Genomic DNA, 26,327 nt, shown 5'->3' on the forward strand with positions numbered 1-26,327 from the left:
CTGTATAGATATATCAAATGTTTATCTATTAGATGGACATTTGGATTATTTCACCTTCTGACTTTTGTGAACAGTGCTGCTGTGAATGCTTGTGTGCAAGTTTTTGTTTGGACACTTGTTTTCAATGCTTTTGAGGATATACCCATATAGCCAAGAGTAGCATTGGTGGGTCACACGGTAATTCTATAGGTAATTATTTAGAAACTACTAAACTGTTTTCCACAGTGGCTGTACCACTTTATATTCCCATCAGCAATGTATGAGGGTTCCGATTTCTCCACATTTTCACCAACACTTGTTTTATTTTTTCTTTCTTTTTTTAACTTACAGGCGTCTTAGTGGGTGTGAAGTAGAATCTCCCTGTGGCTTTGACTTGCATTTCCCTAACGGCTAGTGATGTTGAGCATTTTTTTATATGGTAATTGGGCGTTTGTATATCTTTGGAGAAATGTCCGTTTTAGTCAGTTGCCCGTGTTTGAATTGGGCTGTTTTGTTATTGTTGAGTTGTGGGAATTCTTTATATATTTTGGATACTAGATGCTTGTCAGATATGTAATTTGAAAATATTTTCTTTGATTCTGTGTGTAGTCCTTTCACTTTCTTTATCATGTTCTTTGCACAGAATTTTTAAAATATTTATTTGGCTGCCCCAGGTTTTAGTTGCAGCATGTGGGATCTAGGTCCCTGACCAGGGACTGAACCTGGCCACCTGCATTGGGATTGTAGAGTCTTAGCCACTGGACCCCCAGTTTTAATTTCGATGAAGTCTAGTTTACCAGGTTTTGTTTTTATGAATTGTGCTTTGAGTGTCAAGTCTAAGAACTGTTTGTCCAGGCCTAGGTCCCAAAGATTTTCTCCTGTGTTTTTCTGCTGAAAGTGTTATAGTTTTATGTTTGAAGTTAATTTTTATGTAAGATGTGAGACTTAGGTTAAGATACTGTTTTTTTCTTTTAACTAAGGATATCTAATTGCTCCAGCATCATTTGTTGACAAGGCAACCTTTTCCTATGTTGACTTTCTTTTGCACTTTTGTTAAAAAAAAAAAATTAGGCATTTTTGCATGGGTCTCTCTTCTGTTCCACTGATCTGTGTATTTTTCTTTCTGCCATATCACACAATATTGATTGCTATAGCTGTATAGTAAGTCTTGAAAATTGGGTAGCCTGATTCCTCAGACTTTATTCTTTTTCAAAGTTATTTTGGCTCTTCTAATTCCTTTGCCTTCTACAGACTAATCTTGCCTATGTCTATAAAAAAAAAAAAACCATGCTGAGATTTTGATAGGTATTATGTTAACCTGTGTATCAATTTCCAAAGAATTGATATCTTTACTCTGTTGAATATTCCATGAATAGTACCTATCTCTCCAGTTACTTAAATCTTCTTTGAGTTCTTTCATTAGAATTGTGTAGTTTTCATCATACAAGTCCTGAACATATGTTATTAGAGTTATGCCTAATAATTTTATTTTGTTGAGTGATTATAAGTGGTGTCTTATTTTTAACTGTGGTATCCACATGTTCATTTCTAGTATACAGAAATACAACTGATTTTTTGTTTCATTTGGCTGCACCATCTGTGGCTTGTGGGATCTTAGTTCCCTGACCAAGGACTGAATTTTGAACCCAGGCCCTCAATGTGAAGTCCTGACTGCCAGGGTGTTCCCTTAACTCACTTATTCCAACATTTTTTTTGAGTGGGTTCCTTGGAATTTTCTTCATAGACAATCTATGTGATCTATGTGTCTGTGTAATCTGGAAATAGGCACAGTTTTATTTCTTCTTTTCTGTTATGAATGCTTTTTATTTTCTTACCTTATTGCACTGGTTAGAACTCTTATTTTAAGACTGGTAATAGTCTTTCCTTGTTCCCAGTCTTAGGGGGAAAACATTGTATTTCACCATTAAACATAATGTTGTAGGTTTAAAAAAAATATTTGACTATGATGGGTCTTGGTTGAGGCATGCAGGCTCTTTAGTTGTGGCATGTGGGATCTAGTTGCATGACCAGGGATTGAACCCAGGTCCCCTGCACTGGAAGTATTGAGTCTTAGCCTCTAGACCACCAGGGAAATGCCCAATGTTGTAGATTTTTGAGGATGCTCTTTATCAGGTTGAAAAAGTTCTTCTCTGTATTAGTTTTCTTTTGCTACTGTAACAGAGTACTACAAGTTTAGTGCCTTGAGACAATGCACATCTATTATCCTACAGTTGTGAATGTGAGAAGTCCATAGTGGGTGTTATGGGCTAAAATGAAGGTGTAGGCAGAGCTGCTTGAGGCTTAGGGATGTATTCGTTTCCTGTGGCTGCTGCAGCAGATGACTACAAATGGAGTGGCTTAACTAAAGCAGAAAGAAATACTCTCACAGTTCTGGAGGCCAGAAACCAGAGATCAGTCTGTCGTGTTGAAAGAAGCATGCTGGCAGGGCTATGTCCCCTTGGAGGCTCTGGGGGAGGATGCATGCCTTGTCCCTTTCAGCTCCTAGCGGCTGCTAGATTCCTTTGCCTGGGGCTCCATGGACACCTCAGGGTCACATGGTCATCTTCTGTGTGTATTTAACCTCCCTCTGTCTCTCTCTCTTAAGGGTATTTGTCATTAGATTTAGGGCCCGAGATCCAACCAGTCCATCCTAAAGGAGATCAGTCCTGGGTGTTCATTGGAAGGACTGATGCTGAAGCTGAAACTCCAGTACTTTGGCCACTTCATGCGAAGAGTTGACTCATTGGAAAAGACCCTGATGCTGGGAGGGATTGGGGGCAGGGGGAGAAGGGGACGACAGAGGATGAGATGGCTGGATGGCATCACCGACTCGATGGACATGAGTTTGAGTAAACTCCGGGAGTTGGTGATGGACAGGGAGGCCTGGCGTGCTGCGATTCATGGGGTCGCAGAGTCAGACACGACTGAGCGACTGAACTGAAAATAATCCAGGATAATCTCCCATTTTAAGATCATTAACTTAATCTCATAGGTAATTGTTATGGATCGTGTCTCCCCCACCCCACCACCAAGTCCCTACATTGAGTCTAAATCCCCCCATACCTCATTTGTAAACAGGGTCACTGTGGGTGTAATTATTTAATGTGAGGTTAGACTAGAGTTGTGTGGACCTCGGATCCAATCTGTCTGGTGTCCTTATGAAAAGACATGTCACATGAAGAGACAAATACAGAAGTACAGCAATGTAAAGAATCAGGGAGAACGCCATCTGCTTCAGGCTACCAGAAGCTGGAAAACAGGCGTGGGACACATTCTCCTTCACAGCCCTTAGAGGAAACTAACTTGACTGCCTCCTTGATTCCAGACTTAGAGACTTCAGGTAAAATAAATGTCCTGTCTGTTTCGGCCCCAGTTTGTGGTGCTCTGGGAAACTAATACAGAAACATTTATAGGTTCCAGCATTAATAATCAGGACCTAATATCTTTGGGTGGCCATTATTTGGTCTCCCACCAAGGAAGAAGTTATTTCCTTGACTTTTTCCAGTTCTAGAGACAGTGCACATTCCTTGGCTGGTAGCCGCTTCCTCCAGCTTCTTAGCAGTTGCTAAACCATCACTTCCATCATATCTCCTCTCTCACTTTGCCCCTCCTCCCCTCTTTTTTAATAGTCCTGGTGATTACACTGGGCCGTTCTAGATAATCCAGGATAACCTCCCCATCTCAAGACCCTTGATCTTGATCACACTAGCGAAGTATCTTCTGCCACATAAGGTAACATATTCACAAGTTCTGTTGATTAATTAGGATGTGGGCATCTTTGTTGTTGTTGCTGAGCCACTCAGTCTTATCCAGCTCTCTTGCGATTCCATGGACTGTAGTCTACCAGGCTCCTCTGTCCATGGAATTTCTGAGACAAGAATACTGGAGCAGGTTGGCATTTACTTCTCCAGATCTTCCTGACCGAGGGATTGAACCCGAGTCTCCTGCATTGGCAGGAGGATTCTTTACTGCTGAACAACCAGGGAAGCCTGGGGACATCTTTAGGGATCTCTTGTTCACCCTCTATTTCCATTTTTATAAACCTTTTAAAAATCATGAATGGGTATTAAATTTTGTTAAATATTTTTCTGCATCAGTTGATGTGATTTTTCTTCTTTAGCTCATTAATATGCCTTATTACATTGCTTGATCTTCAAATATTGATCAGCCTTGCACCCCTGGAATGAACATCATTTGGTTATGATATGAAATTCTTTTTATATGTATCTGAATTCTATTGGCTAACATTTTGTTACAGATTTTTTATGCCTCTATTCATGAGAGTGCTATTAGTGTATAGTTCTCTTTTTTTGTATCTCTTTTGTTGTTTTTGGCATCAGGATAATATTAGCTCATAGAATGAATGAATTAGGAGCCATTCCTCCTCTTCTGTTTTCTGAAACAAATTGTGTAGAATCGATATTAATTCTTCTTTAAACATTTGGTAGAATTCTTCAGTGAAATCATCTGGGCTTAGTTTTTTTTTTTTAATTATGGATTCAGGTTTTAATGCTGGATTAAAATTATTTGTTTCACATGGGTGAGTTGTGACTTTGTTTTTCGAGGAATTGGTCTGTAGTGTGGAGTTGTTAAGTTTATGCATTTAGAGTTATAGTATTCTGTTGTTATTCCTTCTGATGTCTGCAGGGTCTGCAGCAACAGCCATTGTTTCATCCCTGATGTTGGTAGTCTGTCTTTTTTTCCTTTTTTCTCCTCTGTTACTTTCTACTACAGAACTAGAGATTTGTCAATTTTATTGATCATTTCATAAAACAAGCTCTTTGTTTCATTGATGCTTCCCTATTTTCTGTTTTCGTTTATTATTTCCTTCTTGCTTTGGGTTTATATTGCTCTTTTTTTTTTTTTTTGAGGTTCTTGAGGGTAGAAGCATAGATTATAAATTTAAGCCTTTTCCTTTTTCCCAGTGTATGCATTTACTGCTGTGAATGTCCTTCATTACCCTTCCCCACAAATCTGGATATGTTGTATGTTCATATTTATTCAATTTAATGTTATTTTGATTTCCCTGGAGATTTCTCTTTGACTCTTAGATTACTTACATTGTGTTATTTCCAAGTGTTTTAGAGAACTTTCTGTTATCTTTCTGTTACTGATTTTCTATTTGTGTTTCAGGAACACACACTGTTTATTATTTTACTTCTTTTAAATATGTTGAGCTTTATTTTATGGCCCAGGATATGGTTTATCTTGATATATGTTCCAAGAGCACTTGAAAAGAAAGCTCACCCTGCTGTCATTGGTCAGAATATTCTGTACTGCTGGCGAGATCCTACTGGTTGATGGTGGTGTGTTCTACATCCTTGCTGATTTTCCCTCTAGTTGTTCTCCTGTTGTTGACAGAGTTTCCAGCTGAGTTGAATCTTCAACTCTATATTTGTTGTACTAGTCTGCTCAGGCTGCTATAACAATGTACCATAGAAATTTATTTCTCACAGTTCTAAAGGCTACAAAGTCCCAGATCAAGGTCTGGCAGCGTCGTTTTCTGGTGAGGATTCTCTCCGATTTGTAGACAGTCACCTTCTTGCTACGTTTTCACATGGCTGTTCCTTGGTGCCTGTGTGCATCTTTATGCTGTGTCAGGGCTTAAGTCTGCCAATTAATTTTTTATTTTTTAGTTATTCTGTTTTCATTTTTCTGTTCTTCCTATCTCCCTGTGAGTTTCTTGAAAACATTTAAAAATTCCATTTGTTTCTCTCTCTTTCTGTCTTCCTCTTCTTATAAGGCCAGTAACCCTACTGAATTAAGATTCCACCCTTACGACCCAACTTAACTTTAATTACCTCCTAAAAGCCCTATCTCCAAATACAGTAAATTGGGAGTTAAGGCTTCAACATACAAATTTTGAAGGGACACAGTTCAGCCCAGAGCATTTGTGAATTTGTTTCCCTTTTCAACTCAGTTTTTACTTCACATATTTTACTGCTGTTGTTTGGAACACATACATTTAGGATTGATATGTCTTCTTGGTGCACTGACCTTTTATGATTATATGGTACCCTCTTCTCTCTTATGATTTTCTTTGCTCTTGAAAGGTTGTTGCTGAGTCGTGAAAAATGCTGGGATCCTTGGCCTCCAGGGGAGAGGAATTCAATCCAGGGGACTTACCTGGTGGCTCAGATGGTAAAGAGTCTGCCTACAATGTGGGAGACCCGGGTGCGATCCCTGGGTCAGGAAGACCTCCTGCAGAAGGAAATGGCAACCCACTCCAGTATTCTTGCCTGGAAAATCCCATGGACAGAGGAGCCTGGTAGGCTACAATCCGTGGGGTTGCAAAGAGTTGGACACGACTGAGTGACTTCATTTTCCCTTTTCACTTTCACATAGTTCATTAACATAGCTTAAGAAAAACCACATTGGTTAGCTCAAGGTTTGAGAAAAGTTAAGTTCAGGTGGAACCAGGTGTCGTCATGGCAACACAGAATTTTAAAAGAAACTCCTTTTAATTTTGTATAAAGAAGGGAAAGAAAAATCTGACACTTGCAGTTTGTTTCCTCTTGCCACTTAAGAGAGAGAGAAATGTCTGACACTTGCAGCCTGTTTCCTCCGTGTGGAGACCCCTGGCCTTCCTGCCTGTTCCCCTCTCAGCCTGAAGTCTACTTTATAAGATATCAACATAGCCACTGTTTTCTTTTGATTAATGTTTGTATTATATATCTTTTTCCATCCTTTTTTGTTAACCTGCCTATATTATTGGTATTTAAAGTGGGTCTCTTATGTAGTTAGTTCATTTAAAAAAATCTCCAGTCTTTTCATTGATGTTTTTAGACCATTTAAATTTAGTGTAATTATATGTTAGGGCTTAAGTCTGCCAATTAATTTTTAATTTTCTAGTAGTTATTCTGTTTTCATTGTTCTCTTTCCTATCTCCCGGTTTCTTGAAAACATTAAAAAAAATTGTTTCTTTTATAGTGTTTGTGAGTTTATCTCCTTGAATAACTTTTTTAGTGTTTGCTCCAGCTATTATATATATACATAACTGTCCATAGTCTATTGGTGTCATTGTTTACCAGTTCAACTAAAGTATAGAGATCTTCTTGTTTTATATCTCCTCACCCTCCTCATATATAAAATTGTTTTAACTACTTCCTCTACTTGCATTTAGAACATTAAACAGTGCTAGGATTTTGCTTCAACCATCAAACATAATTTAGAAAACTCAGTAGGAGAGGGAAGGTCCGTTGTATTTACCCATGTTTTTGCTTAATGCTTATCCTTCCTGATGTTTCAAGGTTCATTTTTTTTCCTTCTTCATTTCCTTTCTATGTAGAGAAGTTTCACCATTCTTTTAGGGTAGGTCTGCTGGTGAATAAGTTCCTCAGTTTTCCTTCATCTGAGAATGTCTTGATTTTTCTTCACTCCTGAAGGATATTTTTGCAGGGTATAGAATTCTGGGTTCACAGTTCTTTTCTTTCAGCACTGGAAAAATATACTACTTCCTCCTGGACTCCACAGTTCTGCTGACAGGTCAACTGTCTGTCATTCAAATTATTTATCCCCGATAGGTAAGATGTAATTTTTCTCTTGTTGCTTTTAAGAATTTTTTTTTTGTCTTTCATATTCAGAAAATTAATTGTGATGGCATGGATTTCTTTTTGTCTGGCTTGGGGTGTGCTCAGCTTTTTGATTCTGTAGGTTTATGAGAAGTTTTCAGCCATTATTGCGTGGAGGTCTCTTTCAGCCCCACCCACTTTCTCTCCTGCTGGGACTCTGCTGACATATGTTTGATCTTTTGTTAGGTCTAGCCTATTTTCTCTGTTCTTCTAATTGGGTAATTTCTATTGTTCTGTTCTCTAGTTTGTGGATTCTTCTCTTTCTTGTTTATTCTGCTTTTGAGCCCATCCACTGAGATCTTTATTTTGGTTCCTGTTAAGAGGAACCACCTAATTGATGGTTGACTGCAAGTTCCCAGCTAGGCCTCCTTTAATGCCGCCCCAGTGGGTGTTAGGGCACCTGATACATGGTGAGGAGGGACATCTGGGCTCACCGTTTGGCCTTTGCTGGCCTGTGGAAGGAGGGGCCAGTTTTTCTGTGATGCTTGGATGAATTAGAGTAGTTCATGTCTAAAAGCTGTGTTACCAGGCTGCATTTTTCTTGTCCTCTGAGAGCAGGCTTTTGTTTGGGCTTTGTACCCACTGGTGTGTCTGCCAGGGTTTTAATTATACTTGCAAGAAGAATAGGGGGAAAGTCTGTCTACTCGATCTTCCTGGAAGTGGAAGTTGATTTACTTTTGATAGCTGTTGTCAAGTTGTCCTTCGTTACATGTGGTGCAAAGACTGTTCTCAGTCGTTTTTTTAATGATGCATTTTGCTTTGCAGAAATGTTTGATTTTAATGTAGTTGAATATGTATCCTTAAGAAAGTGAACTCAGTTATGTAACATGTTTGGAAAGACCTTTCTCATACCAAGATTATGAAAAAAAACTTTTTCTTCTAGCTTTGTTGGTTTTTGTTTTTTAACATTTAAACATGTGAACCATCTGGAATTAATTTTGGTATAAGTAGCAATATAAATCTCCCTGCACTGTTCCCACCACCCCCACAGCTACCCGCTTGTCCCAGCTCCATTTACTGAATGATAGATATTTTATGGTGTTAAGGAAATTCTCTAATTTGGTACATGCTTGTTTATAACTGTTTGTAATAGCCAGTCCTGAGAAGAGCAGTCACAGAGCTTCAGGGGCTGTGCTGGGCAGTGGAGTTGAGACCCCGCGGCTGCTGGTTCTGACAGCCAATGCTGTGAGCTGAGAAGGCCCGCTGGCCCGTCCACTGGATGGGGACCTGGACCCTTGCGGGGTTGGAGGCCAGAGGCACCGAGGCCAGCCCCGTCACTGCACCTTCCGTCCTGACAGCCCCACAGCCTGGGTGACTGGTCCATGCCACATCTGTGAGAGGGAGACTGGTGTGGCTGGGGCATGGGGCATGTGGGGGCCTGGTCCAGGGTCCACAATGCAAGCATGGGCATTGGAGGCAGTGCCCAATTCCTGGCCCGTTTCTGCCTCCAGGTCCTGAGGAGCCGGGGGCAGAGATGGGAGCATGGACCGATGTGGTGTGGGATGTGTCCCTCCACCCCCGCTGTGAGGCCGCCCCACCACCCTCGTGCCTCTCCCTGCAGTCCAGCTCTGGCTCCTCCTCAGTCAAGTGCAGTGTGGTCTGTGGCCTGGCAGGCCTGGGTGCCCAACACAAACCAGGACAGCTGGACATCACTGGACTAGAGGGTCTCTAGGTTCCTCTCTGGCTGGCCCTGGGTGGGCATTTTAACCTCTCTGAGCCTGTTTCCTCCAATGGCAATACCCAGGCAGGGGTGAGGGCTGATGGGACGGTTGTTGGGGTCGTCAGTGTTGTCTGTCTTTCCAACACTCTCTTGACCAGCAGCCCAGGCAGCAGCTGGCTTGGTGAGTCTCTCCTATCCCCACAGCTCAGGATGTCTGGAGAGCCTCGTCGTGTGGCCTTGTCTGTGTAAAACTTTGCCTCCACAATCGAATGCATTCCTGAAGGAGACTCTCCTTCCAGAGCTCTCGACTCCCATCCGGCCTGATAACCTCGGCATTCAGTCGCGTCTATGGGTGACCACCCCAGGCCCTGCTCGGCATTCAGACCAGCCGAACCTGAGGAGGGGAAGATGACCGCATGGCCCTCACACCAGAGCAGGGTCAACGCTGACCAGCAGCCCTTCCTGTTGGAGAGTGCCAGGTGGAGCTGGTTCCCCAGACTGGTGCCAGCTGAGCAGAGTGGATCCTCACTACCACCCTGAGCCAGCGGCTGCCTGTGCCGCGCTTCTGCCGGAAAACTGTCAGGAAACGTTCCAACTCAGACTCCACAACGTAAGGCTGGTTTCATGTTGCTTCTCATTTATTAATTCAGTCTGTTCTAAGTTATACAATTATGAAAATAACAAAACCAAAGCCAAAAGCCCAGGAATATTTACATTCTCTCGTGTAGTGAGGTCAGTCTATGCTGTCGCACAGGGCGGTTACGTTTGGTACCACAAGGTGTTCGCAATTTAGACAAAACTGGACAGATTAACAATTATATGTACAGTAAAATAGAAGGGGAAGTCATTCAAGTATCAAAATACAGAGACAAAGATTAAATAACATTTTATTACATTTCAGTCCCATTGCCACACCGTTAGCAACAACACTTTGTGAATTGCGTCTGACGGTCATCCTGCAGGCCCGGGCCCCCCTACACAGGCTGAGGGCAGACAGGCCTGCTCAGCCCCAGGCTTCTGGAGGGACTCCCCAGAGCTGCAGCTGGAGGCCCTGGAGGGGTGTGCGCATCGCAGAGGCAGAGCCTGTCTGGAAGGAAGCCCCACTCGCTCGGAGCAGCTGCGAGGAGGAGGGCGGAGCAGAGAGCCCGCAGCCCGGCAGGTACTAACCCCTCTCGAGTCCCGCCTGAAGGGCCTGCATGGTTCAGAACAGGGCTGCGCTCGCGTGCAGAAGCGAGGCTCCTCCATGTGAAGCCTGTCCTCAATGTTATAATATTTCTTTGTAGGGAAGGGAGAGTACCTGTCCCAGAGGAGGAGTAAAAAAGATCTAGCCCCTCCCTTTTTGACTACTGAGAAATAAACCAATCTCAAAACAAAATCCAGAGCAGATTAGCCAAGGCTTTCCAATATGAAAACACCCTGAATAAATAAAGAAGATATAGCAGCTTCAAGAGGAGGAGACACCTACCTAGGACATAAAAACAAAAAAAAAACAGCTTGAGGAACTCATCATAGTGTCTACAGTTTTCTTTGTGGATCCACCGCCCACCAGGAGGGGCCTACTTAGAGGAGACCGGCCTTCCTCAGGAGGAAAGGGCACAACAGTACATGTGCTGTGGCCAGACTGCAGTCTCCCCACCCAGCTTGGGCTCCTTGTCCATCCCTGGAAGAAGGAGGGGCTGAATACTGCACAGTAGAACCATCAGGGCCTGGGAGCAGCAGGACATGAAGTCAGACTTCTGGTGTTGAGGTCCTTGTTAGTACCGAAAGGGTAGGACCACCTGTCTCCATCTCAGAGTAAGGGTGACCCCCTGGGCCTGTGGTGTGGATGGTGCAGGGAACCCTATGGGGGCCCCGACTCAGGTCAGCAGAACACGTGGTCCTGCTCCCCACCCCCAGCCCCACCGCCTGACCTGGGAGCTCCCGACCAGGGGGTGGGGTGCTGCCAAGGCCGTGAACTACTGACCCAAGGACCCACTGCACCGCGCCAGCAAAGCGGGGCGGCCTGCTTGGGGAGGGAAGGCTCTGCTCTGGGAGCTGCTAGACACGCAGCTGAACTGGCCCAGCCACAAGGAATGAGTCCCTTCCATCCTACCGCCTCCAGGAGGGGCGATGCAACCAAAGGCCAGCAGGATGGCTCAGGCGGTGGCAGTGCTGGCCCTGGAGGCCACGCTGGGGGAGCAAACTGCCTCTGCGACCAGCCTTCTCCGCCCTCAGAGCCTGGGGTGAGCCCAGAGCTGAAAGGAGGACAGTCAGACCAAAGTGAGTCCTAATCACACACACCTGATTAGATAAATCACACACCGGATAGGCAGGCAGACCTACCCGGCCTCAGCTGACCTACCCTTAATGCCCAAGACACACACAGCTGCTTCCTCTCCTTTCTGATCTGAGTCGGCCGGCCTGAGGTCACTCACTGGTGGGCCCATGGCCTGCAGCCCAGGGCGGTGCTCTGACCACAGCAGCCTGCTCGTCCTCCGCCCGGCCCGACCTCCACGCTCGGCCCGCCGGACACAGAGTGGAAGCCGCCACAGCCGCGCTCGGCTCCAGGCGAGGATGAGAAGCCGCATGTGTGGCAGAAAGGAGCAGCGGCTCTCGGGCTAATTCGTTCACCCAGCGCCTTCTCTCGGAGCTGCCCACGTGCGCCCACGCCCTGGCCTGAGGACAGAGGCCCTCTGACCGCATGGCCACTGGTCTATAGATTGGCAGTTTAACCTAGAGGTTTGAGCCAAGTGTTAAAAGGTAATTTTATAAAAAATCTTTTTCTATTAAAAATCGTTTTCTGGACAAGTCACTTCTAGGGCCTCTGGAGTCCCAGTCTCATCTGCTAGAGGTTGGAGGGCTGCTTGGCACCGGGACAGGGCTCCCTCCACGAGGCCTGGCGGCGGCCTGGGCCCACAGCCGGGAGGAGTCCTGCAGGCGGAGGTGGGCCTGGGTCTCCAACGCAGGTGAGGCGGCGGTGGCAGCGGCGGTGGCGGGAGCCTGCGCTCCGCACGGCTGTTTCTGCAACACAGTCGGTTCCTCGGTGGCTCAGCTTGGCAGAAGCAAACACAACGGGGGGAGGAAAAGGTTAACCAGAGGGGCTGCACACAGTGGAGGAGATGGAGAGGAAACAGGGAGGCAGAACAGAAGGTCCCTCGCGGCCTCCCCGAGCACCCTCCGTGGCTCAGACGTCTGCTCGGAAGGCACGAGGGCAGGAGGCAGGAGACCCACCTCGGCTTGTCCACTGGGTTTGGCTCTACAGGAACCGCCGCCACTGAGCGGCGGGGCTCCCGGGTCGCACTCCGAGCTGAGCTTCCCCCCACGGAACCGTGGCTCTCCTCCCGCCACCTGAGCTACCCGCCCCAAGGGCGCCGGCCTCCACAGCCTCCGCGCTGCCTTCCCTGCTGCTGACTGCCCTGATCCCCACGCCACGGAGAAGCGTCAGCAAGCACTGCCCAGCCCAGGTCCCTGTCCTCGAGCGGCGCCATCCTGATGGGAGAAGGTGCAGGGCACTGACCCCCTCCTACGGGTCCCACAAGGCGGCCTTCCTCTTCCGCCCGCCTGACACTCCCCGGCCAAGGCGTGAGGAGCCATCCCACTCCATGCAGCTCAACATCCCCGAGACAAAGACTCCAGGCGCTCAGAGCCCCAGGCTTTAGAGCCAGGCACGTGCCCCTGGGCCCTCACAGAGCGTGCTGACCCCGGTCCAGCCTCATCGCTGAGCGGAGGGTCTCGCAGCAGAAGACAGGCCGCAGGCCAGCGCGAGCGGCGTGCAGGGGCCCTGGCCCCAGGCGGTCACAGTGGTTGGTTGTGTCGGGAGGCTCGCGGCAGCGTGTGACTCGGAAGCTGGGAGAGTCGCGGCCTCCGGTGTCGGGATCCCGCGTGCCCGCCCGCCGACGCCCTCCCGCTGCCCCACGTCAAAGGCAACTCGCCCTCCCCCCACCCCACCCCAAAGCCGTCCTTGACCAAGGAGGGATTCACAGTGTCCGGTGGCGGGGGTGAGCTGCCGCCGGGAGGGGACGCCCGGGGCGGGGGTGGGACCTCGGCCTCAGCGTGGAAGGAGAGCTGAGAAGAGCAGGGAGGCGGCGGAAGGCACGTGAGAGTGGCGGAGGCGGGGCGGGTGCTTAGAAGATAGTGGTCTCGTACTTGGTGCTGAGGCTCCGCTTGGAGTCCGGCTTGGGGTCCACGACCCAGGAGACGCTGGCGTGGGACTGGGAGTCGGCGTCCGTGTCGGGTGGCTCCAGCTGCCAGGGAGGAGGGGGCAGGGTCAGAGGGGCCGCCCTGGCCTCCGTGTCCCCGGGGTGCCCTGTTCTCCGCCAGAGCGCCGGCTCCCTGGGTGAGGAGCAGGAGCGGCACCTCGCGGGAGCGTCCCAGGAGGCGGTCTCTGGGGGGCGTGGAACGGCTGGGGTCCCTGGGCCTGCCCGAGCGTCGGGCCCTTGGTCCAGGGCGGTTCCTGAAGCAGGAAGCAGGGAAGGGGTTTGGAAAACCCAAACTGTGGGGCCAGAGAGCTCCCCCGGGCAAGACCACAGCGGGCACCCCTGACCTCTGGAGACGGGAGGACACACAGCAGAGACAGGCACAGCACAAAGGGGCAGTGCGGGGGCAGCTCGGGAAAGACGGGCACGCGGGGCCGGGGGCGCCAGAGGCCCCAGGAGCTCACGGTCCCGCGGGGAGACGGACACACACAGCAGGTGTAGAGACCTTGGCTCCAGGACTAACAGACGGCAGCGGGAGGTAAGAAGGACGGTGGGTGGGGCGGGTGTGACACTGACAACAGCGACTATCGGGGGGCGGCGGCACCTGGGGCGCGGAGCAAAGCAGACAGACACGGGCGGGGTTATGGCCGCGGCCCCGCGGCATCTGGAGCAGGAGGAGACCCACCACGCGCCCCTCCCGGGGCCCGGGGCCTGGGGCCCACGTACCGCGGACTTCCTCACGCCCACCCGGGGCTTCGGCACCGGCTTGGAAGATCTGGTCTCGATCACCTCAGTGGCAGAGGCCCCCATCGGCCTGGCCTTCTGGGCCTGCAGGGCCAGCTGGTAGGCCACCTCAAACGCCTGGCCCAGCGTCAGGATGATCTCGTAGGTCAGGTTCTGGGAGGAGGCAGGGCACAGGGTGAGGAGGGAGGGGGCAGCACCGCCCTGACGCCCCCCAGCCTCGGACCCCGCACAGGCTGGCAGCAGCGCACAGGTACAGGGAATGGTTGCCCTGGAAGCGAAGTGTATCCCGAGGAGCAGTCTGAACAAAGCGTACATTTTGTTTCCTCGTGTGTGATTTCACTCGAGATGAGCCCTGGGGGTCACTGTGGCTTCAGGGCGTGGTGCCCAGAAACGACAGGGAAGGTGAGCCGTAGGAACAGGGACAGACATCTGGGGAGATCTCTTCAGAACAAGCCCTGAAATAGTTCCACTCTGTCCACCTGTGCAGGTGAGGAGCAAGGAGGGGAGTTTCTAGCTCACAAGCCAGTGAGTGTTAAAGCCGAGAGGCTGTGGCCGGGCCCAGAGCACCAACAGAGGTCCCAGGCGGGGCCCTGAAAACCCGGGGGCAGCAGGGAGCTGGCACAGGCCCCGTCTCGGGGCCGCCACCGGGGTCACGCATCCACTCCCTGGGGGCGGTGCTCAAACACCTCCCATCAGCCCAGCGGCGCCAGGGCGCAGCCCAAGCTGAACTCCGGGGGAAGGAGACTCATTGTCCCCAACAGGGAGGCGGGGGGCTTTTCAGGAAGACGCCCCGCAGGAGAGTCAGCCAATAGCCGGGGCGGGGCAACCCTGGCTGGAGAACACATAGCGGCCAGAACCCTGGTGGAGCTGCTGTGCGCCTCTGCGCATCAGTCTCAGAGCTGCTCAGAGGGGTGGCGCCGGGCGCTCACGCCTGAACAGATGCGGCTCAGTGCCCGCCAGGTGCCAGCACGCAATGCCCGGGCCGTGGGGCCTCCACCTACCACGTCCACCGTGCTGAAGACGTGGCAGTAGTGATGGCTGGTCTGCAGGTCCTTAGTGATGTAGGCAAAGGTACACAGGTCCTCCGGGTCCTGGGCCGCACAGGAAATGTTCCGGATCTCGTGCTCCGCGATGATGTTCTGCGGGGAAAGCAGCTCTGGAGTTCTTGGGCTCCCTGAGGGCACCCTGTCACCAGCACCACCTTTTTGTCCCAGCCCAGGGTGTCGGCCAAATGCCACTTCCTCATCTGCTCTCTGGGGGGGAGGGGGTCGAGGGTGGCGCCTAATCTCGTCTGCTTTAGGTTGGGGGTCTCCACCCCTGACCACAGCAGCTGAAGAAGTAAAATGTTCACATCCAGCCCCCTCTGCCCTCCAGGGCCCAAGCGCGGGGCCTGGGGGTGTGCTGGCCTCACTAAGCGCATCACAGCGTTAAAGGCCTGTGAGCTGCTAAGTGGCCAGTGGAGCCCACGCTGAGGAAGAGAAGCTGTCCCGTGGACCCAGGAAGGGGGTGCATGGGAGGCAGACACTGGGCCGGGGGGGCGGAGGTGGCACAGGCGGGGACGCTCTGAGGAAGGCGCCCAGCTGGCAGGGGTGAGGGGCGGGGAGGGGGGACACACCTTGTTGGAGGCGTCGATGAACTTGACCCCTTTGTACGTGATGGACAGGATGATGGTGGGGATCTTCTTCATGTGCTCCGTGGATTTCTACAGCAAACAGGAAGGCCCGTCACCGCCGCTCCTCAGGGCAGGACCCCACAGCTGCAGCTGGCGCCACCACCTGCTGCCTGCTATCCTAGCCACCCCCAATACACCACTGCCCGTGACAGCCTACCCGCATCTTGGCACAGGCGTCCTGTGTGGATTCTGTCCCTCGCAGATCTCTGATCAACATGGAGCCCAGATACTGTGGGGGTGAGCAGTGGGCACGTTCAGGTGTCCCGTGTCTCCACGCTGGGACTGCCCAGCCGATCTGGGCCCTCTCCTGTGACTCCCCTCCCCGCAATGCCGGGACGGCTGAAGAGCTGAAATAGCCTGGGGGCCCTGGGCTGGAGGTAGGGGTTACTCACATTGGCTTCGTAACCGCAGGACTCGAAGATGAGTTTCTCTGGCTGGTGTTGCCAGCTCTGCACAGGGGCGTAGGGGGCGGCCAGGCTGGGGGGCCGGAGGGTCAGCTTGGCCTCTCGGTGCTCCTCCTGCAGAACACGTGGGGCCCAGGTCAGCCTGCCGCTCAAGGGGCTCCCGAGTGACCCGCCTGGCTCTCGCCCGCCAGCCACCTCCGGGAGTTCCAGGGCAGAGGCAGACCAGCCTTTCAGATGGGCTGGGGCAGAGACAAGGCCTGTCCAGGCTGAGAACAGGTGGGAAAGCCAGGACCTCAGCCACCCATCTGTGAGCAGCTCCGGGTGGAAGGTGCTGTGGTGTCGGAGACGATCTGATCCTGGGGTAGTGGAGGGGCGGAGATGTCTCTGTGGCTACGGATGTGCTTTATAGGGGTCCTTGTGACAGGAGTCAGGGTGCGCGGGGGGTGGGAGGCCACTGCAGCCCAGAGGATGGGGTCCTCAGCTAGGGCATGGGTAGAAGGCACGGGGACGAGGGGAAAGTCAGGACTCCCAGCAGTATGGAAAGTCTTGATACAGAGTCACCAAGACTGCCAGACAACATGCTTTTTGAATCTTGTGAAATTCACAGTTGTGCTGGTGCAAAGGTGCGGGGACTCCCCAGAGGCCAGAACGGAGAAGCGTGAGTCACAAGAGGAGAAGCGGGTCAAAGACGCGGAGCGAAGGCTCGCCCTGTGGGTGACAAGGGCCAGCGAGGGCCAGGCCACAGCTGGCAGGCGGGATGAAGCCTGCGGCCTGTGCCAGGCAGGGGGAGCCCTGTCCTGCCGGGAGGGGTGCAGGGACCCGTCTGGGCACCCCACCCACCTGGGTTCTGAAGCGCTCCACCCGAGAGGGCGCCGCGGGCTCGTGCAGGCTGTCGTGCGGCCTCCTGCCCGCATCCCCAGGAGGCAGCAGCAGGTCAGCCGACCGCCCAGCGCAGGAGTCGTTCTGGCTCAGCGGGGACGACGTCTGCGAGAACAGGTCCTGGCACTGCAGTGGGGAGAGGAGTGAGTCTGTGGGCCGCCCAGCCGGGCCTCAGGCTGCGGTATCAGGGTCCAGCCCCAGGAGGGATCGGTGAGAAAGGGCAGGAGCTGGGCGTCAGCGCCCAGCACGGTCACAGCAGCCAGACTCTCCAGCTAGAGAGCCCTGACCGGGCCCTGCAGGTGGGCAGCCGGTCTGAGCACAGCCTGCAGCCCGGAGCGCGCGGGGGGAGGGGTGGTTGTAGGGCTGGGGAGCGCGCTCCACCTTCTCAGAGAAAACCGTCTGCCACGGCTGACCGAAGGTCCTGGGGATACATGACTTGATCTAAGGGTCTCTCCTAGAAATACCCTGTGCTCCCAACAGGCACCCTTGTCTCCTCGGTTTCCATGTCTGAATGTCAGTGGAGGGTCTGCTCTCGGAACCAGCCTGGGCCCTGGCTCCCTCACGTGTGAAAGGGTGAAACCGTGCCCACTTTGAGGCTGAGGCTCTAGCCCAGGGCCCACCCACTGCCCACCAGCAGCCTCGCCGGTCTGGGGAGAGTCATCCTGAGCCACAGGCTCACAGTCTAACCTGCTTTTCAGTCAGAAATTACCCGCGTTGAGCAACAAAACATCTGTGAGGTTTTAAAAATCACACGGATTTCCTTCAGAAGCTGAGGAAGGCCCAGCCCTGCCGTGTTCCAGGCTTTGTCTCCGGCTCCTGTCAGACCGCCCGAGGGGACTGCAGCCCCCAGACAGCTGAACGTGACATTCAGACACAGGCCTAGCTAGTTTGGGATTCGTTCATTTGTTTTCCTACCTTTCCCAACACTTGACCCCAACACTAGGAGGAGAGGGATCAGCTGCTCCTTCTCTACAGAGGTGCCACTGTCTCTGAGAAATTCCTAAAGGATTCTTTTCAATTCTTGACAACCCAAGGCACACACGCCTCCCTCTCCACCCTCCCCACTCACTCTCAGCTGGGAGAACCGTGGGGGCTTCTGGGGCGGCTCCTCATAGGGTCTGTCCGCCAGGGAGGCGATGATGCGCTTGCGATGGCCGAGCAGGTGCACCTTCAGGACCTGGGTGGGGGGCGGGGAGCGGTCAGGGACGACTGGGCCCCCAGCCCCCTCCCAGGGCAGCCGGGGACACTCGTGGCTCAGGACTGACCAGCCAGGCCTGAGCAGAACCGCACTCACGTTGACGAGCTCCAGCTCCCAGAGGTTCTTCACCGTGTCCATGGAGCTGTACCCACTCGACAGGAAGGAATGGACGTAGTCCTGGAGCCCCAGTGAGTCCAGCCAGGAGGGCACGGACGGGGGGCTGTTCCCGTCGCAGCCCAGCGCCTTCACCTGTGCAGTGAGGACAGGAGGCGGGGCTGCCAAGGGCCGCGGGGCCACGGGAGACCAGCCTGGAGGCTGGGGCAGGAGTGGGATGGTGCCTGAGGACCAGCAGGGGCCTGGCCCTCGGCTCACACAGCCGTCCCTGCCTCAGCTCCGGCCTCTGGCCTCACCTGGGACCACCTGGCACCCCAGGTCTGCCGGATCAGGGCCCAGCTGAGGCGGGAAGTCAGTGAGAGGGGCAGGTGCCCTGTCGGGTGAGGCCAGATCGGGAGGAGGGTCTGTGAGGCCCCTCTATGCCCGACACGGTCGTGGACCTGGCGGGACAAGGAGACGGTGTGTGTGCGTGGGGCGGGCACTGGCCTCCCTGCTGGGACTCCGTCCTCAGACCTTGGCAGTGAAGGGACCAGGGACTGCACCAGCAGAGCTGAGGAGAGGCTCAGGCCTTCCGCCCGCAGCTCCCCAGGCGAGGACCGCTTCCTGTGCTGCCCCATACCCTGGGCCTCGGGGGAGGGCCTGGCCTGCAGGTGACGGACCACGCCTGTGGGCACCAGGCTCCATGCCAGGCGACCCGTTCCTGAGGCTGGACTAGGCGGGCACTGTCCCTGGGGCTCTGCTGGCCTCGGAACGTGGCAAAGTGGTGAACAGGGCACTGTGCTCCCCAGGGGGTCCCAGGATGGGGCAGACCCCCCTTGGTGGCTCCCAAGCCCGCCCTGCCCCTCGCCGAGGCACTGCGGGTGGCACCTTGGGCAGGGACCGGGCGGCCTGGAGCAGCTTCCGCCTGTGCTGCGCATCACTGATGCCGATTTCCCTCAGGTCCTGATCTTCCATCACGTTAGGCCCCTGAGAGCAGAAAGGAGAACGTGAGGGCCTCCTGCGTGAGGCCAGCCTGTTATGGCCCCTTGCCAAGTTCTTCTTCACCACCAGCACCACGAGGGCATGAGCCCCGGGGCGCCCTGCGAGGCCAGGCTGGGCTGCATGGGGCCTCATACAGCAGGAAGACAAACCTGCCCGGCTGCCCACCTGTCCGGAGCAGCTCCAGGGCGCTGAGCCAGGCCAGAGCAGGCAGCGCACAGGCTCTCACCCTGAGCCCATGTGCGGGGGGCAGATCTGACAACCCCCCAAGGCAAAGTGAAAGTCACTCAGTCGTGTCCAACTGTTTGCAACCCCATGAACCCAGGTCTCCCGCACTGCAGGCGGATTCTTTATTGGCTGAGCCCCAAGGGAAGCCCCTCCAAGGTGAAGAACAGGATTAATTTCCAGATTCCTTACAGACACGATTTTGTGATTTTAGGTTAAAACAGCCACCCTGGGTGGGTGGCAGGGGCAGGTACCCAAGGAGGAGAGGAGTCTAAAGTGGAGACCTGCCTGGGAGAGGAGGGGGAGTTCAGCGGAGGGCGACACGGAGGGTGGCTGATGTTTGCCACGTCCTTGCTGTGTGACAGGGACCGGGAGCTTTCACGCGCATTTGCCCACTTCGGGCTCACAACCCTGTGTTAGGTTCTGTTTGTATTCTCATTTTACAGAGAAGGAAACGGAGGCACACAGAGGTCAGAAACACATCCGAAGTCACACATCTTGTGGTGGAGCTAGGATCTGAGATGATCTGACTGCACTCACCACTCCTAATCCCTATCATGCTGTCTTTAATTACTCACAGTGGTGTCACAAGATAGGGTTTCTTTCAGATTATGATACACGAAAAGTCATGGGTTCTGCCTGTCTCTCAGATACAGAGCCCCAGCCCCCAAGACCAATGGTGCCCACTTTCCTGGATATCCCTCCAGACCCCAGCTGGGCACCTACATACATGTACACTTTATTCCTGCATGAATAATGATTCTTGTACACACTGTTCAGTACCTTATTCTTAACTGCTGAGTATATATAGGAGGTCACCCTGCATCAGTGTATGGAGACCTGTCCTTTCTTTTAAAGCTGCATAATCATCCAGGTCATGGATGATTATAAATTTATTAAACTGTGAATATTATAAATTTTTACACTAGTTACGTGTTGAAGGATGACTGCTTCCAATTTCTGCTTTTACGAGTGCTGCTGCACAAATTCCCCTCTATGTGCATCGTTCTATGGTGGTTATCAAGAAAAGAGATTGCTGCCAAACTGTTCTCGAGAAAGAACAAAGCTGGAGGTATCACTCCCTGTCTTCAGACCATACCACAAAGTTGCATGAAAACAGTATGGCACTGGCACAAAAACAGATGCATAGATTGATGGAACAGAACACAGCGCCCAGAAATAAACCCACACTTACATGGTCATGTAATCTATGGCAAAGAAGGCAAGAATATACAGTGGGGAAAAGACAGCCTCTTCAATAAATGGTCCAGAAAACTGGACAGCTACCTGCAAAATAATCAAAACTGTTGTTCCACTTTCTCATACCATATATAAAAATAAAATTAAAATGGATTAAAGACTCAAATATAAGACCTAAAACCATAAAACTCCCAGAAGAAAACATAGGGAGTACACTCTTTGACATCAGACTTAGCCATATTTTTTAGATCTGTGTTCTCAAAGGAAATGAAAGCAAAAAAAAAAAAAAAAAAACAAATTGGACTATATCAAACTAAAAAACTTTCAGACAGTGAAAGAAATTATCAACAAAATGAAAGGGCAATCTACTGAATGGGAGAAGATATTTGCAAACAAAGTATCAGATAAAGGTTGTTAATATCCAAAATATACAAAGAATTCATATAATCAATATTTAAAAAACCAAATAACCTGATTGGAAATTTTTCTATTCAGATCCTCTACTCATTTTTTAAAGACACACAGATGACCGAGAGACAACATGAAAAGATGCTCAACATCACTAATTGTTAGGAAAATGCAAATTAAAACCACAATGAGATATCACTTTACACCTGTCAGAATGGCTATTATCAAAAAGACAACAAATAAGTATTGGCAAGGATGTGGACAAAAGGGAAACCTCATGTACTGCTAGTGAGACTGTAAATCGGTACATTGACAGATGAATAGTGTGGTGTACATGCACACAAAGGAATACTACTCAGCCAAAAAAAAAAAAGAATGGGACTTCCCTGGTGGTTCAGTGGGTAAAAGAATTTGCCTGCACAAACACAGGGCACACAGGTTTGATTCCTGGTCTGGGAAGATGCCACACGCCACAGGGCAATTAAGCCTGTGAGCCACAACTACCAAGCCTGTGCTCTGGGGGCCTTGAACCACAACTACTGCAGCCCGAGTGCCCCACAGCCCGTACCCCACATGGAGAGAGTAGCCTCCTTTCCACAACTGGGGGAAGCCTGTGCACCACAACCACCAACCAGCACAGCCAAAATAAATGAAACCATACTTTCAAAAAAGAATGATATCTTGGCATTTGTGACAGTGTGGATGGGGTCCAGAGTGCATTATGCTGAAACAGACAAATATGGTATGATCTCACTTATATGTGGAATCTAAAAAATGAACAAGCAAACCAAAATGGAAAATCTCATAAAGCGAACAAACAGGTGGTTGCCAGAGGGGAATCAGGTGAGGTGGAGGGGAACAGGTAAAGGGGATTAAGAGGTACAGACCTCCAGTTACAAAATAAATAAGCCATGGGGATATAACGTACAGCCTAAGGAACATGGTCAATAATATTGTAATAACTTTGCATGGTGACAAGACGGTTACTAGACTTACTGTGATCATTTCATAATGTATCAGATGTCAAATCATTAGGTAGTACACCTGAAACTAATATAATATCACATGTCAACTATATTTCGATTTTAAATTTTCAAAAAAGGGTAAAAAAGAAATTTCTCGGGCAAAGGTAATGTGTGTTTAGAAGGCTGACAGACATCTGTACTCTCATGAGTACAGCTGTTTAGAAATGGCTTCTCACCATGTCTTAAGATCAGTCCACTCATAGGTGAGCTCGAGCATCTTTTCATATTTTATCTGTCAAGTACATACACAGCACTTACTGCCCCCCCGCCATGTGTGACATGCTTTGCACTTGCTGAACTACTGAATAATGGGGACTACTGTTACCCCATTTAACAGCTCAAGAAGCTGAGGCCCAGACAGCACCAGTGACCTGTGGGGCAGAGTTCAGCCCAATGTTTGTGTCCATGCAGCTCTGGGCTGGCGCTGGGAGCAGCCACAGCTGCTGCTTCAGGAATTACTTTATCCTGCACTTGATCTGCAGGAATTCTTTACACAGTGAGGAAATTAACCCTTTAGCTATGAAGAGTCGGGCGCCTGTCTTTCCTGTTTGTCATTGTTCCTGAACTGTTATGCTGGCTATGTTCAAGCAGAACCTATCTGCTTGCACTGGAACACACCCACTTTTCTCATGGAGCTCCTCTAAAGTTCCATCAGGCTTAGAAAATCCTTTCCGGGATTTTTAAAACAATTCTTCCACAGTTTTTTCCCTGTAACTTCAGTTTCATTTTTTATAATCCAATCTTTGAAGTGAAGTGAAGTCACTCAGTCGTGTCCGACTCTGTGCGACCCCATGGACTATAGCCCACCAGGCTCCTCTGTTCATGGGATTCTCCAGGCAAGAATGCTGGAGTGGGGTGCCATTTCCTTCTCCAGATCCAATCTTTAATCTACCTCAAATTTATTTTGACATAAGATTTAAGGGTCCACTTGATATTTTTTTCCAGGCAGCAGGCTATTTCTTGAATGAGTTATCTTTTCCCCACCAATGTGAAGTAACTTCTGATGTGTTCTAAATTCCTATGTTTCCAGGATTTTTTCTGGACTTTTTATTCTACTGAGGTGGATATTCTTTATGCTTGCTTTAGAGAGAGGAGTTAGTAACCCGGGCCAGCTCATGCAGACCATTACCTGGTGGCCTCACCTATGTGACCGCTGCTGTGGGAGCCTCCCGAGAGCCCGTGCCTGGTGACAGATCTGGCCTCACGGAGGACAGGCTGTGAGCAAGGCAGATCCGAAGCCGACTACCCTGCTCAGGCTGCAGGGCACGCCCCTCTGCTGGGACCCCGGAGGTCCCTGGGCCTGCACACAGTCCTCTGTGCCCTGGCACCACTCCAGGCCTGACCAACTCCCAAGTCACCCCTGATCCAAGCGTCACCACGCCGAGTTCCTGTTGTCACTCTGGGCCCAAGTCTAGGGTGTGCTGACGGGGAAAAGCAGAGGGGGGAGGCTTTCTGCTTGACGATGAGGACCCCTCCGCGAGGACCTGACAGTGAGCCTCCAACAGGGCGGCTGCAATGTTCTGAAAACCCACTGTAACCCCAGCATTTCCTCAGAAGCCTTCACAAGCTTTTAGGGTACCACTAACACTGAACTGAAGCCTGACCACCAGGAAACCAGATCCAACTGGAGACAAGGCCTTCATGAACCAGACCTCCAGGCAAGAGAATGGGGGGCATATGCAGCTTTGAGGAGAAGGAGGCAGATGGAAACAAAACCCAAACAAAGGACGTGATGGAAAATCAGAGCAAACAGCTGCAGGAGCGCGCCCTGGGCACAGCGCAGGGCCCCGAGTTCCTGAACCTGCCATGTCTACATCTGTGGGATTAGTTTGTGTGGGGGCTATCAGGCCCCCAAATCCTCGAAGACAGGAAACATTCTGGAAGTTACTCCACCGTCCTGGCTGAGGAAGAAACCTTTTCACAGGAGGTTTATGGGGAAAAGGGACCTCCTACTTGGTTTACCTCCTGCCACACTCATGCTGACCAAGAGCTGACTGTATGCCAGTCCGCGTTCCAAGTTCCCGGTGAGTGAACAGTTAGGGAGCCAACGGAGCAGAACAGCTCACTGGCCTAAGCCTGTCAGTGAACAGATTCCCTGAGAGTTTAACAAAGTTTCCAAGTCTACTGTGACATCTGAAGCAGAACTGCTGAGGCTTGGCTGGGCTGGGTTCCACCCCTAAGCGAGAGGGGACAGGCGGGAGCGGCGTCTCGGCGCCTCCTCCTGGAGAAGCGCGCGCGTGCAGCCTGCCGGCTCCTGGAGAGGCACACCTGGGCCCTGCCCCCCTCGCCCCGCCATGGCCAGCGTCAGCCCTGGCAGGCCTTGACTTCTGCTCCACAAAGGCCTGTGAGCTCTGACGGGAGAGGGACCGCTGGGCAAAGCTGACCTAGACTGGCTTCCTCTGGAGGGGTTTCGTCCCTCAGCAGTGGTTCCAGACTCTCCACTAGGCCCGCCCCCTCCAGCCTAATTTCCATATTCTGTATGGCCTCTCTCTCTTCTCAGACAATCATTTAGCCATTTACCCTGCCAGGAATCATAAAAAACAAACAAACCAAAGGCTGAAACCTCCTCTCTTGGGGGAGAAAGAATGAGACCGAGCTACTGTGCCCAGCCTGACTGAGCCTCCGGAGAAAAGCCTGGCAGTGATGCTTCTCCCCCTCCCTGCCCCCCAGTCTTTCATGGGCCTAGAGGAACAGGGATGGTGGGAAGAGCTGCTCCAGAAGGGTAAGCGTGCTGGGGTGAGGGGTGGGGGGCTCGCCTTGATGCACACAGAATGCAGATGAAGACCTTAGGAGCAGATTTCTCAAATAAGGGGAGGGGAGAGCCAGCTGCGAGTGCTGAGTGGCTGACAGTCACCACACCCCTAGCTGTACTGATCTGTGGGGCCAGCCTGAGTCGCTAAGAAGGTTCCTCAACACCCGAGCAGCTAGGTCAGCAACCACATCACCGGGAACCCGGCCTCCTCCAGAGCCGCTGGCCACCAAGGGGGCAGCTCAGCGCTTCCCGGGCCCTGGCTGGTCCAATGTGATACTTACGCTCTCTCTGCCTCCCAGGGTTTTGTAGATTTCCACTGGGCCCTGCTTCAATATCTCCCTCATATTAAAGGAGAAAAAATTTTTTTTCTAAATAGAAAAGTTACATATAAGTCTATTTTTGAAAATTATGAAAATAAAAAAGTATAAATAAAAATGTAAAAGCCACTTATAAATCCATTACCTCTGGTGGGGGTAGGGGACTAAGCTTGCCATTCGGGTGAAGTCTTTTCAGTGACAATATTTTGGCAAAATTGGGACGGTGGTCTATATATTATTTACTTAACCTGCTTCTCCACACGCTGACCCACTTGTGCACACTCAGCAGTCTGTCATGGACTCCCACAACAAATGCGTGCTCTCCAGCGTGTGTGCATCCCATAATTTCACCCACCACTGGACATCTGGGCTCCTGCTTTGCACACAGTTTTCTGCAGTCCCCAGAACGTGTTACTGGCCACAGCAACAGAGCTGTTGGGGGCACAGTCATCTGGGCGCAGGTCACTGAGCATGGAGCAGGAGAGGACCCTGGTCTGAGCCAGAACCACCTTTCCAGGCTGAGTGACCACAGGCACGCAGTGGTGGGTGGGCTAGGAGGGACAGGGAGCAGTGCACACGTCCTTCCCAGACCACAGCCCCAGACCCAGGGAGCGGGGTGTGGGCCCAGGGAGAGTGGGGAGGACCACTGGGAGAAGGAAGAGGCAGCGGAGAGGGGCGGGGCTCTGCTGCTCGCCTCTGTGGCCTACAAGTCTGAATAATGATGGAAAATAGAAGCCATGCTCCCTGAAGCATCATGCGTCCACTTGTTCAGGGGTCGAGGGCTTCCTGTGCTCTCCCTACTGAGCAAGGCAGCTGTGGTATAAAAGAGTAAGACCTGGGTTCTGGGCTCCCCTGGTGGTCCAAGTAGCTGGGAACCCACTGTGCAATGCAGGGACACCAGTCCGAACCCTGGTCCAGGAATGAAGATCTCACACGCCGCGGACCAACTAAACCTTTGTGCCACAGCTGCTGAGCCCGCGCTCCAGGGTCCCTGCCACAGCTACTGCGGCCCACGCGCCACAACAA

The 26,327-nt window shown here is 51.5% G+C and overlaps 1 protein-coding gene across 5 annotated transcripts in view; it reads right to left on the reverse strand.

The window, feature by feature from the left end:
• Positions 1 to 9,827: 9,827 nt before the first annotated feature.
• Positions 9,828 to 26,327, reverse strand: part of ANKS1A (ankyrin repeat and sterile alpha motif domain containing 1A) — a 164,594-nt gene continuing 148,094 nt past the window's right edge. For 2 of the 5 annotated variants that reach the window (XM_020888683.2, XM_020888684.2), the window contains 11 exons: positions 19,264 to 19,362; positions 18,379 to 18,531; positions 18,154 to 18,261; positions 17,046 to 17,210; positions 16,194 to 16,319; positions 15,959 to 16,030; positions 15,745 to 15,831; positions 15,131 to 15,268; positions 14,112 to 14,282; positions 13,891 to 13,989; positions 9,828 to 13,433 (listed from right to left, as the gene is read on the reverse strand). In XM_020888683.2, the coding sequence (XP_020744342.2) occupies positions 13,314 to 13,433; positions 13,891 to 13,989; positions 14,112 to 14,282; positions 15,131 to 15,268; positions 15,745 to 15,831; positions 15,959 to 16,030; positions 16,194 to 16,319; positions 17,046 to 17,210; positions 18,154 to 18,261; positions 18,379 to 18,531; positions 19,264 to 19,362 (1,338 nt within the window). In that variant the 3' untranslated portion in view covers positions 9,828 to 13,313. The remainder of the gene's footprint in view (positions 13,434 to 13,890; positions 13,990 to 14,111; positions 14,283 to 15,130; positions 15,269 to 15,744; positions 15,832 to 15,958; positions 16,031 to 16,193; positions 16,320 to 17,045; positions 17,211 to 18,153; positions 18,262 to 18,378; positions 18,532 to 19,263; positions 19,363 to 26,327) is intronic. The other 3 variants (XM_020888686.2, XM_020888688.2, XM_070456553.1) reach the window with 2 other exon arrangements.

The sequence above is a fragment of the Odocoileus virginianus genome, chromosome 27 (genome assembly GCF_023699985.2).
Source record: "Odocoileus virginianus isolate 20LAN1187 ecotype Illinois chromosome 27, Ovbor_1.2, whole genome shotgun sequence".
NCBI classification, from domain to species: Eukaryota; Metazoa; Chordata; class Mammalia; order Artiodactyla; family Cervidae; genus Odocoileus; species Odocoileus virginianus.